The sequence below is a fragment of the Plodia interpunctella genome, chromosome 2, assembly GCF_027563975.2.
Source record: "Plodia interpunctella isolate USDA-ARS_2022_Savannah chromosome 2, ilPloInte3.2, whole genome shotgun sequence".
Classification (NCBI taxonomy): domain Eukaryota; kingdom Metazoa; phylum Arthropoda; class Insecta; order Lepidoptera; family Pyralidae; genus Plodia; species Plodia interpunctella.
Genome location: NC_071295.1, coordinates 947,973 through 961,310, shown reverse-complemented (window position 1 = coordinate 961,310; position 13,338 = coordinate 947,973). Strand labels below are relative to the sequence as shown.

The 13,338-nt window shown below is 33.0% G+C and overlaps 1 protein-coding gene across 1 annotated transcript in view; it reads left to right on the top strand.

Moving 5' to 3' along the window:
* The first annotated feature begins 682 nt into the window (after window positions 1–682).
* LOC128675963 (uncharacterized protein) overlaps window positions 683–13,338 on the top strand; it is a 109,941-nt gene continuing 97,285 nt past the window's right edge. Inside the window, exon 1 of the mRNA XM_053755823.1 lies at window positions 683–906. Within this exon, the coding sequence (XP_053611798.1) occupies window positions 714–906 (193 nt within the window). The 5' untranslated portion in view covers window positions 683–713. The remainder of the gene's footprint in view (window positions 907–13,338) is intronic.

Here is a 13,338-nt window from a genome sequence, read left to right as displayed (position 1 = left end):
AATGGCAAACCACTTCATTAACAGTGGCAAGAAAATTATTGTGTGTGTTTTATTCCACGTAATGACCACGACCCTCAGCCATGAGGAATACGTCTATGAAGAAATATCCATAGATCAACAAAAAATATCTGACAAACGTAATGTAATATTTACTATGTTAATTGCACACCAAAATCAGATTCCGATAATTTACACAATCTATAATCATATTAATAATTCAGTTCATTAAATCCTCGGATATTTGTGTGTAGTTGCGCGCAATACGTACTCACTTATTTCGAAAATTAATTTATATAAAGTCAATTATAACTTGCACAAACTAATTTGAAAACGTATCAAAGTTTATTAATCACTTTACCTTTTTGCTGAATATATGAGAAGGGATGAAACAATAAATAAATAGTACCTATTAGCTATTTCGTATGCATTACTATTAGCAATTAAAAGGAAATCAACATTTTATAAAAAATACAAGTTCGCGGTATTTTCATGATACGCGCGTTATCAATTCTCTTGCTACAAGATCATCAAAAACAGAAAAAAGCCATTTTAACTATTAACTTAATATAGCAACAATTGAATACTGGCATCAAATTCGAAAACAAAAGTTCCAAATTTGAAGAAATAAAAAAATAATCCCGTTCCAGGATTTGGCGGCACGTCAGTATTAGCTGACGGCACGCGGCGGGCGGACGCGGCGCGATGCCGTGAAAATGCGGACGATTTTATTACTATACATCGCGTCTTTAGTGTACTGTGAACACAAAAGTGATTTTAAACATGTGCGGCATAGTGGCAGGACCCTGATAAGGCATGGCAGGTCGCGCGTGCATTTCACGCGGATGCACGCGCGAACGCGCGGTTTTGTCGCGCAAGTTATCGAGGCTGAGAAAAGTAGTGAATTAGGTAAGTTTGAGCAGCTTGTAAAGAGCTAAGCACGATAATTTTTTTGTACAATTTTTGCTGATTTAAAGCACCTATATTGGATTGGTTTTGTAAAAACTTTATCAAAAGTTTGGTGAAACTTTCATATCCCTCACGGGAATTATTATTTAGAAAACAATTAGGTATTTAGTTTTACTTTTAAATTTTTCATATTTCTTTATTAAACAAATGTATCATTATGAAATTGAAAACTAATTTAAATTACAACATAAACTTGTATGTTCAACTTATAATCTTAAAAATTTATAATGGTTATTAATAAAAAAATAAAAAAACTTATTTCAGGATTTTCTTTAATAGTTAAAATAAAATTTAAAGAAAAATATCACCTTAATATTTAATTTAATAATAATTTATTAAGATTTGAAAAATATCATTTTATTACAGAATTTCGGTTAAAATGATCAGATGATTGGAAGTTTTTTTCGACATTTAACTATACTAAGTTACCAAAAGCACATATAACTTTATCTATATCCATAGACAACTTATAAGAACATACAAATTGACTTATTAAAAAACTATTAAATTGAACTGAATTATTAAAAAACTGTTTGTTTATTTTAGCTTGTTATCAAATAATGCCCACTAAATAAGTTGAGGTTACAAATGAAAAATAATCTAACGCACAAAAAAAAAAATAGACATTTTTTTACAACAATTTTGTCATAGACTATTATAGGTATCTCAAAAATATGAAGATAAATTCCTTTTACGATAATTTTAGGTCACAAAATCAATGTAATATCAATGAATTGGCTTCGTTAACGAATAATTAGCATAATTATTGTAATAGGCCATCAGTATGCGTCGCGACCTCCACTCTGGATAAGGGCGCTCAGTTTAGATGTAAGAATGAGATGAATTCCTAAGGGAATTTTGGGGTCTACGCGAGATAATTAATAGTTAAAATGTTTATACTAACGACCCGTATTGTTTAATTATGTTTTATTTATTTAAACTTTATTGTATTACTATAATAATTATTTGATTCATGCGCGATTTTACTGACCACTCAATGTTAATTTTTAAACTTTCGCATTTTGAACACTGAATTTTAAATAAAATGCACTACTTAAAATTATCTCAAAAATGGATCTGGCCAAAATCTTTGGTCAGCAAAAAATAAAACCAAGAAAAGCAGTAATTCAATGAAATTATATTGCCTTTTTTGATTTTACGACAAAAATAACAAATTTATCAATTTTCATGTTAAAATCAATCCGCGGGAATATTTGAATTTGTCATTGTGAAAAAATATTTCAAATTAAGGAATGCAAAAAAATAAAAACTTTTTTTTGTTGGTTGCCAGTGCAAAACTACTTGAAATAGTTTTATCGTTGGTTATTCCATAAGGTCAAAAAGCTCATATACAAACAAGAACTTGCAAATGAAATTTACAATGAAAGATGATAAAATTTCGATTTTCCATACAAAATACGAACAGTTTATCTGCCATTTCTATGAATAATGAAGAACAAACAAAAAAAAATTAAGCCATTTAAGCTCTTATTTCATTATCATCAATTTACTAACAAAAGTATATAAATAAAAAATCTATTTGTATTTCCACCGCCGAAAAAAATTGTATTTTCACAATCTTTCGTGTCTATGATGTTTTGACGACCTCGGTGGCGCAGTGGTAAAGTGCTTGCCTCTGAATCGAGAGGTCCCGGGTTCGATCCCCGGTCGGGTCATGATGGAAAATGATCTTTTTCTGATTGGCCCGGGTCTTGGATGTTTATCTATATATGTATTTGTTATAAAATATTAGTATCGTTGAGTTAGTATCCCATAACACAAGTCTCGAACTTACTTTGGGGCTAGCTCAATCTGTGTGATTTGTCCTGATATATTAATTTATTATTTATTATTTATGATGTTACTAGGATATAGAATAGATTTTTGCTTACATAAAAGTTTGTATGCTCAGCTCACAGATAAATACTAGTTCGTATAAAAAATACATTCGCAAAAGTTACCGATAGTTTCGCCTCAACAGGAGAATACTGAGCGGTAAGCAATCTGAAAGGAATTCGGTTTCCGATCATATATGGGTTTACTCCAAGTTTCCTCTCAAAAAGTCTGTCACAAACCCAACTTCTTCAGGGTTTCTGTCAGACTGTTTCGGATGGATCTGGATAAATGCTGGGCCTAAACTCATGTCTGTTTCCAATGTATTTCCTGCTCCATTGAGCAGTTTTCGAGAAATGGCGTTTTGTAACCTACATATGTACATATCTATTCAATTCTTATTGTGATCATATCATATATTATTCTCAGTGCTTTTTTCAAATATAAATCTTCCCTTTCGCGACGACAATTAGTTTTACTAATCCTATGAAGTTTGTCGGTAGTCGGCAGTTGACTTAGATTTATGTATAGAAAATAAGTGATCTATATGAAATTGAATTGATAATTTTGAATTTGTATGTTTTTTTTGGGAATTACTCACAACTTCTGTCACAAGTAAAGTTCCAAATGTATTATATTAATTCTGTATAAAAAAATATGCCGAAGCCGAGTTATGCGAAAATAAAAATACGCTAATGTAATGTTATGCCAAAAGCCATAATATAAGCCAGAGTTATCTAGTAATATTAGCTATATAATATTTTAATAGAAAAAAATGAAAAATTAATTCAAAAAAGACATAAAAAGCCGCATACGAAAGCCATCAATAATTAATAATTCCTTTCATCGAATTTCGTCGATTTTTCTCCTGTTGTGTCATTTTAATTGGCATTGTTCGCTGATGCATAATTTTTTTTTGTTTCCACACTAATTGACACTCGGTCCAAGAACATCCAATAAATTGAGCGAACCTGCGAATTATATTCTTCATGTTTTTTTTTAACGTGAGCCAATTGAGTTTTATGCTTAATGAATACTTTCATTTTGTATCAATAATTTTCATTTCGAATATCCTTTGACATTTGAGCTTTAGTTAGCTATTGAAAAATAAAAAAAGATTATTTCGTTTGAATAATTCTGTGCATTTTTTTTTGTTGATATATGCATCTGTGGCGTATAGTACCTAGATTTTAGCTTCAAAAATTATTATATAAACTACCGGCCCGTCCTGGCTTCGCTCGGATAGAACCGTAACAAAGTATACACGTAATCTAAGGAATTACACTATTGGTTACACTAATTATGTAATAGGTCCTATTTTATTCTAGGTCTACGTTCTAGTTATTGACCTGAAATAAATATTATTATTATTATTATATTTATGTATATTTTTCTCCTCTTCAGTGAGGGTAATGTAAGCAACTAACGCGGGCCTTAGCCAAGCTATAGGAGCAAGAATCTAAATAGAAAATCGTGAGCAAACGCTGAAAGAAGATAGACATTTTCTGGTGATCCGACAAGTATTAAGAATTGTGGCTTTCTGTAAAAGGTAAACTATATACATCGGGATATTGAATGTCTTCAGGCTTTGTGAAAGTGATTTCAGTATTACCCCTGTTGATGATAAAACTATTGGTACTATATGGACCGTATGTGTGAATTATTATTATTAATACAATAATAATCTATAATAAGTGGACAAAGAAGAACCTCGCTTAAGTTTTTCCCGTATTACTTCATACATTTGGGTTAGAGGACTCAAAGTAAACTCAAAAATATTTTTTTTCTTATAATACTAAACTACCGGCCCGTCCTGGCTTCGCTCGGATAGAACCGTAACAAAGTATACACGTAATATAAGGAATTACACTATTGGTGAAAACCTCATGAAAATCAGTGCTGTAATTTTTTAGTTTATCACGAACAGACAGACGTGTGTCTGCATAAAAACATAGAAACAAACAAGAGAACTTTATTTGAAACCATATAATGATAAGAATTTGCTACATTACATTCTTATTATTTACGTGCATTCTTATTAGTTACATACAACTTTCTGTTATTTATACACTAACTTAATTCAAATTTGATATAATGAGTTTTGTTTAACTAAATTGAAAATCCTTGAAATGACAGCGCCAGTTTGAATAGTCGACCTTATTGACGACCTCGGTGGTACAGTGGTAAAGTTGTTGCCATTGAACCGAGAGATTCCGGGTTCGATCCCCGGTCGGGTCATGAAGGAAAATGATCTTTTTCTTATTGGCCCAGGTCTTGGATGTTTATCTATAAAATTTAGTATCGTTGAGTTAGTATCTCATAACCCAAGTCTCGAACTTACTTTGGGGCTGGCTCAATCTGTGTGACTTGTCATATTATCTATATTTATAGATAAAGCGTGAAGAGGTAACAATCATACTTATTTTCGCATTTGTAATATTAGGATTAGTTAGGATTCTTTGCTTATTCTTTGCTTAGTGAAAAAAAAAACATTTTATTAGGAAAAAATCAGCTAATAATGTAATATATAATAACGTTTTCAGGACACACCTAACAAGCATTATAAAACTCCACACAATAATATTATTATGTCTGATTAATTTTCAAGATTGACCTAAATAAACATTGCAAATTAAATTAAAACTTGTAAAAATAACCTTTTATGTAAAGTGACGTAATGTGACCACCTCGGGTGGCGCAGTGGTAAAGTGCTTGCCTCTGAACCGAGAGGTCCCGGGTTCGATCCCCGGTCGGGTCATGATAGAAAAATGATATTTTTCTGATTGGTCCGGGTCTTGGATGTTTGTCTTTATATGTATTTGATATAAAATATAGTATCGTTGAGTCAGTATCCCATAACAAAAGTCTCGAACTTTCTTTGGGGCTAGCTCAATCTGTGTGATTTGTCCTAATTAGAATTAGATTAGATTAGAAAGTATAAATGAGTCATGACCAAATTTACCACAGGTCACAATACAATGATCATTTTGCTAAATATCCTGACCTATATTACCATATATTATAGTCCAAATGTTTGTATATCTTTACATTTATAAAACAAAGTCCTCTGTGCCGAGTCTGTCCATCTGTTCGCAATAAACTCAAAAAATACTGCATGGATTTTCATGCGGTTTTCATCAATAGATAGTTTGGTTCCTAAGGAAGGTTTAGGTGTACAATTTATTATGATTTTACCCGAGCGTAGCCGGGACGGGCCGCTAGTTTAGTATTATAAGAAAAAAAATATTTTTGAGTTTACTTTGAGTCCTCTAACGCAAATGTATGAAGAAATACGGGAAAATCTTAAGCGAGGTTTTTCTTTGTCCACTTATTATAGATTATTATTGTATTAATAATAATAATTCACACATACGGTCCATATAGTACCAATAGTTTTATCATCAACAGGGGTAATACTGAAATCACTTTCACAAAGCCTGAAGACTTTCAATATCCCGATGTATATAGTTTACCTTTTACAGATAGCCACCATTCTTAATACTTGTCGGATCACCAGAAAATGTCTATCTTCTTTCAGCGTTTGCTCACGATTTTCTATTTAGATTCTTGCTCCTATAGCTTGGCTAAGGCCCGCGTTAGTTGCTTACATTACCCTCTCTGAAGAGGAGAAAAATATACATGAATATAATAATAATAATATTTATTCCAGGTCAATGACTAGAACGTAGACCTAGAATAAAATATGACCTATTATATAATAAATATAGGGTTATATCCTGTTGCTGTCACGGTGTACAGAGAGCCAGTATTTCTGAATGTGACAATATAGATACTGGGCCAGTGGGCCAGTATTAATCATTAATCATTGTAATCATTAATCAAAATATAATAGATATTCCATTAGTAAAATATAGTACTTAAATAGTAGAGATTTATAAATATCATAGGACCTTTTAATGTGTCATGTCGTAATCAGTAAACGATCAGTGATTCAAAAACTAATTTCAGTAAAATCTTGAAACAGAAACACGAAATGTTCAGGTACTGAAAAGCTTTTAGACATGCAAAAGTGATTGGGCAAAATTAGCAGCTTGTAAAAAATAAATAAATTAGTGTTGCTCGAACATAAATACTTTAACTGCTCTAGTTTTAAAATATCAAAAATAATTTTGTCATATAGATAAACCTGCGGTCCATAAATATTTTTAAAGATGGAACTCTTATGGAAAGCTATCGAATTTCTAAACTAAAATTTGTTTAATGTCTAATAACAACTGACATTCAAGTTATGGAAGTGATGATGTAGCGTGTGGTTCCACCCTAGAATAGAACCACTCCAATTTTTCCTGTGGATATTGAATGAGATGACTAAGGGACATATAGCTTGGGCAACCTCGGAGGCGCAATGATAAAGTGCTGCCTCTGAACCGAGAGGTCCCAGATTCAATCCCCGGTCGGGTCATGATGGAAAATGATATATTTCTGATTGGCCCGGGTCTTGGATGTTTATCTATATATGTATTTGTTATAAAATATAATATTGTTGAGTTAGTATCCCATAACACAAGTCTAAAACTTACTTTGGGGCTAGCTCAATCTGTGTGATTTGTGTTAATAAATTGATTGTTTATTTATTGGCAATAATAACATTCTCAACGAAGGTTAACCTCAGGCAGGTTGTAAAATCAAAATTTAAATATTATTTTTTACGCCGACGATGCAGGTTTCGCGGAGACATCGACCTGAACAAAGGAAACATGCGAGATTATCGATATTGTATCGATAAAAAACTATAACGCGCAGTTCTCATTAATACAGTAAAATTTAACTGCCAGTAATTTATGAGACACTTTTTCGTGCCTTATCAACCAAGCATAATTTCATTATAACGACATAATATTTAATAAAACAAACAGAGTACTATCCTTATCGTCATGAGAAACGATAAATTTTCAAGTATTTTTGCTAGATTTTTTTTTAATTTTCATATTCCGTGATCGTCCGGCCGTCATGCGACCTACGGAAATGTGGCATTACTAATTTTTGTGATAAATTAATAATCATTATTTTTGGTACGAAAGAATATTTCTGCGCGGACTATCGACTTCGAGTCGTGAAATAAGAATGTCCAAGAATGACAGTTCGAAATATACTCGTAAGACAACAAAATAATCATCTGTCTGATAAGATTTTTTTTCATAAAACCTTAGTCGGTGTTTCGAGAACCTCAATCAAGAGTTTAGTTTATGCAAAGCTAGCTAGTACCCGCAGCTCCGCTCACGGTACATACCCTTTGTTTCATCTCGAATCACCATTTCGTAAATTTCATCAAAATAAGCAGAGCAGTTTTGTACTGATTTATTAGAATTAGCTAGACAGATAGGCTTTCACATTTGTATTATTAGTATCTACATATGTAATTAATATTTACGTATTGACAAGTTTATACGAATCTCTAAATGCGCCCATATTAACTGATATACTGCAAATTTTTTAAAATCTCTGAACGAAGAATAAAATTGGACATTCTCATTTCAATCACCAGGGACCTTTGCCAGTCTTAAAAGGTCTTCTCTAAACTAATAGCGAGCTGCGTTGAAAACCTACATTATTTCGAAGGGAATAAAGAATCATGAACTGTAAAAGTAATTCGATTTAGCCTCCCAGACGGGTGAACAAACTTTTTTTTTGGAATATTTAAAAATGTCGTAGTTTGAGAGTGCATTGACATCGTGCATACATATTTGTTTGTAAACCATTTGCACAAAACAAACACTTTACTAAGAAAAAAGTAGAAAAGAGACGCGTACAAAGGCGAACTTATCACATAAAGGGATATCCTCCAATCAACCGAGTATTTGTAAGGAAATAATTTCAGGGTTAGAATAACAGTTGTTGGACACATTGAGACTAGGCTTCTATGTTAGTAAGTGTAGCAAGTATTTACAATTTTGATATTCTTCATAGTCGTATTCCTCATGGCTGAGTGTCGTGGTCATTACGTGGAATTAAACACACACAACAACTTTCTTGGCCTAATGCCAAATACCTTCTCCATTTCACACACAAGTTAATAATCAACCATAATCAAACATCGTGAGGAAACCTGCACACCTTCTCTGGAATTTTGATATAAAACTAATCAATTAGCTACTTACAAGGCTGTCCTAAATTTTTCTCTGTGCTATTTGGCGTGAGTTTTGATTGGGTGCGGTAACAGAAAAACTTTGGCGAACTTTCACATCGTGTCGTCTGCCCATGGCAGTGAGCGATTAGTGCTGTGTTGTTTATATATGTATATTTTATCAAAGTCTTTTGTCCTAATGCTGGGCAAAGGTCTTCTAGTGTTTCATAGGTGTCTGTCTGTGAAGACAAATGTAAGCATAAAACAAAGTCGCTTCCCGCTGTCTCTCTGTTCCTATTTATGCTTAAATCTCTATAACTACGCAACGGATTTGAATGCGGGTTGTTGTAATCGATAGAGTCATTCAATAGGAAGGTTTATATATCGTGCGAAGCTGGTAGTTGGTAATGAAACGTGATTTTTTTTTTTTAATTTGTATTATCGGCTGTAGTGGGCTGTCGAGTTTTACTACTAAAATTTGAATGATACAATCAAGTATTTTACAATACAGCTGTGCAAGCATGTAAAAAGTAACTTCTATAATTCATCATTTTAAAAGATAGCAAATTTTACCGAGCATATGAATTTTAGAGATAAAATCTTAGAATGCGCATAAAACTCTCGTGGTTCCGGACATTCTAGAAACTGGGTCAAATCCGATATACTGGGTAAACCCGCGGTAATAGCACGTTTCAGAAAAATAAGTGAGCTAAAACGTTAGGCTGAGATACTTGATTTCACCTATTTTATTTAGTTTTACATTTTTCTGTGCCCATTTACCATTACAACCTTCTGTTCTGACGCATTAACCATACTATCCACACTTATAAATTGAAAATATGATATTATATTTCTATTTTTGTATTTTTGTAATAATGGCGAGACGACTTAGAATATTAGCGTGGTTGGTAACAGACCGCCCAAGATAGAAATCTGTGGGGGACAGAAGGAAAGGTCTTTGCCCACTTTGTCCAGCAGTGGGACAATTATATAGGCTATGAAAATTAATGAACTCAAACTGTGAACTTTGGCACAGAGATACGAAATGTTCAGAACTAACATATTTTTTATTATGGTTTTACGCGAGCGAAGCCGGGAATAGGTCGCTAGTATATTTTTTATCTTGTGTTAGAATATTCACACTTTCAAAGTGTATTTAGATGTATTTCCAAAATTTTCGATACGACACAATTTTTCATTAAAGGATAAAATTAGGAAAATATTATAAAATTATTGTGTAGTTAGTATTTTATAGAACTATCAAACTTTACCATGAAGTCAGTAAAAATTGGTTTATTTTTGAAATAAGTTTCAGTTTATATGTTGTTATTATAATGTCATAACAATTATAGCTGCATTTCAAGTATCTACCCTTATATGAACCTCTTTACGGTGTAGGGCGCTTTGCTTTTGACCGTACATAAATATTGTAAAAATCTTTTCAGCGCAAGAGTAATATGAATATTTCGCTTTGACAAAATCTCCACAAAACCTCGTTAAAATTTTCACAACTCGTAAACGCTTGTTGAGTATTATTTATATTGGAAATAGACTTAATGTTTATTCACTGTAAAATTTGAAACTGGACAAAGGGCAGAGAGTATTTATAGTTGCAACTATAGTTCGACATGAAAATGGAAATTAATTTTATAACGAAGGGTATATAGGTACATTGTGTCGAATAACACCGCTGCGACGCACGTTGTGGCGAAGTAATTACATATTAGTATAGGCTAGTCCAATACTCGACAGGCGATATCTTTCTTAGATTTTATTATCAAACATTTTCGAAGACTTACATTTTAATCTTTGACATTTCATCTGGCGCTCCCGTGGCCGACGTAAACTGGTACAAAAACATTGTTTAAACCGTCATTACCGCCAAATAAATACAATTTACTTGATTTTCGTAAGTCGAACGTGTCTTGGCCTATAAAAATATTTTGGAGATAGTCAACATCCCCCAACTATATTGATAGATTTGGACAGTGACTGATGGTCGGTTTTATGTGCCAGAGTGCTTATAGATCACGGGTCCAAGGCGATATGATACATGAATACATACCATTTTTCATCAGTGGGAACACATCAGTCTTAGAAAAAGAGGCGAGAAAATTTAGAGGTTACAATCCATCTAATTTTTCTATAACATGTGAATCGTTTTAGAAGAAAGAACTTGGAATTTTTGACCACCGACAACAGAAGTTATAAGTTCAAGTTTCTATGTGTCTGTGTCTGTCCGTGTCATATCGTAGCAGTCAAACGGCTGAACCAATTTTGATCTAGTTTTTTTAGAAAGAGAATTTAATCGAGAGTGCCCTTGGCTGTTTGGAAAATCTGATCTTTTCTAGCTGATGAAGGATGCCAGCAACTTCGGAGTGGGAATTTTCTTTAATTTTATATTAAATTTACATTTAATATTTGTTTTTTCTATTACAAAAGTTCTTCTGCAATTACAGGTAAAATGTATTTATTTAATAAAAAAAAATAACAAACTGACAAAAAATATATATCTGCAATTTTGTTACTAGCTTTTCCCCGCGGCTACGCTCGCATGTATGTCCAGTCATTATAGTCACGCCATTATATTAATTTATTTTCGAAAAATAAAGAGTAGCCATTCTTTGTTTGGGGTTCTTTATATATATGCATACCGAATTTCATCAAAATCGGTTCAGGGGTTTAGCCTTAAAAGCGGAACCTACAGACAGATAGACAGACAGACTTTTGCATTTAAGATATGACTATAGATATAGATTAATATAAGTATGGATGGATTAAAAAGAATTAAGTACAAATTCCTACCTTTCTACTTTTCCGCGTTACCTATCACATGAACTAATGAGACAAACAAATAAGAATGAACAACTAAATAAAGCCATGTGGTTATCGATTATGTAGGATCAGAATGAAACTCAACGAAATTGAATACAACACGAATCGCCTTAATAACAGCACCTCGAGTCTGTGAAAACATTGAGGTCTTATTACTTAAAAAGGAAACTTTTAAGTAGCTTCAGTGTGTTGCTGAGAACTTTGGTATCACTCGGCGAACTTCATTCACCTTATGCAAATAAGCTTACGAGTTCACTTTATACGATATTGTGACCTTTGAAAAGATTGTGGAAAGATGCTAAAGCCTTAGGATAGGCTTAACATTTGTATTGTAAACAATTCACAATTGATTTTTCTCACTTGCCGCGTCATATAAAAAAAATATATACAGTGAGCTATGTTTTTTCGCGCAAATCGTTAAAACTATTGCGGATGGAATTGATGTGGCGAATGATCCAACTTAAAATTAGATTTAGGTTTAATTACGCTTTGAACCCGAGATATTCTCAATAATAAGTTATGAACGGACGCGAGATAAATGCGGGCGAAGTTGCGTGCAAATGCTTGTTATGGAATAAACTTCCCTCCAGGGTGTTCCCTTATAGTTTCGATGTTGGCGCTTTCAGGAAAAGAGTATGTTTTTTTGAAAAAGTCGCCAACCCATCGGTGACCCGTATCGGGTTACTGGTGTCCAAGGTCGTAGTGCTTGTTACTATCAGGCGACACAGATTATCGTTTGCCCACTAAACTATAAAAATAAATAGAATGTAGCGGTGGTGGTGTAATGGTTAAGACACCCGCCTGTGGATCGAAAGGTCTCAGGTTCGAATCCTACTCGTGCCACATGAGTTTGTATACCAATCTGACTCATATATACCTATATAGTAGTTTTCATAGACTGGTGGTCTTGCTTCCGGTGAAGGAAAACATCGTGAGGAAACCTGCACACTGGTGGGGCAGTTTAGTTCACTAGTGTGTATGCGACTACCTGATACTAGATGGTGGTAAGTAGTCGTAAAGTCATGCTAGATGCCTTTAGGCGACTTGAATAAAATCTGACACCAGTTTTAGCAATAACACACTCGATATAATTATGATGACTATAAAAATAAACATGTTAATGTGTAATGTTGAAATCTACACAGTAATATCTACACACAATAGTGCAAACTATTCAGATTTTCGTTTTGTTTTTAATTTACACATTTTATACAAGTCAAGATATTCTGAAATATTTATTTTTTGAACTCGCGTCGATCATTCAATCCGAAACTTCCTAATGATCCACTTTATATCAAATTCTTCATCTTAATTCCTTCGAGAACAATCTCAGTAAGTAGGATTTCTTCTTTAGTTGAGCTCCCTTTCGAGAGATTTTCAAGAGGCATACAACAATTAACTTTAATGGAAGACTTAACGAAACCTTCAATATTTCGACGACGTATTTTTAACGTAGAGGTTTTGGGTTCAATTCGTGTGAGACGTGTGTGATTTGTCAATTTCTGTGTTTGTGTTCAAGAACCCGCAATACAAATATAAAATAGACCTATCGGGAAGTAGACCAATCGGGAAATTAGACCAATCGAGAAGTTAAACTAATTGAGAGAGATTAAACCGAT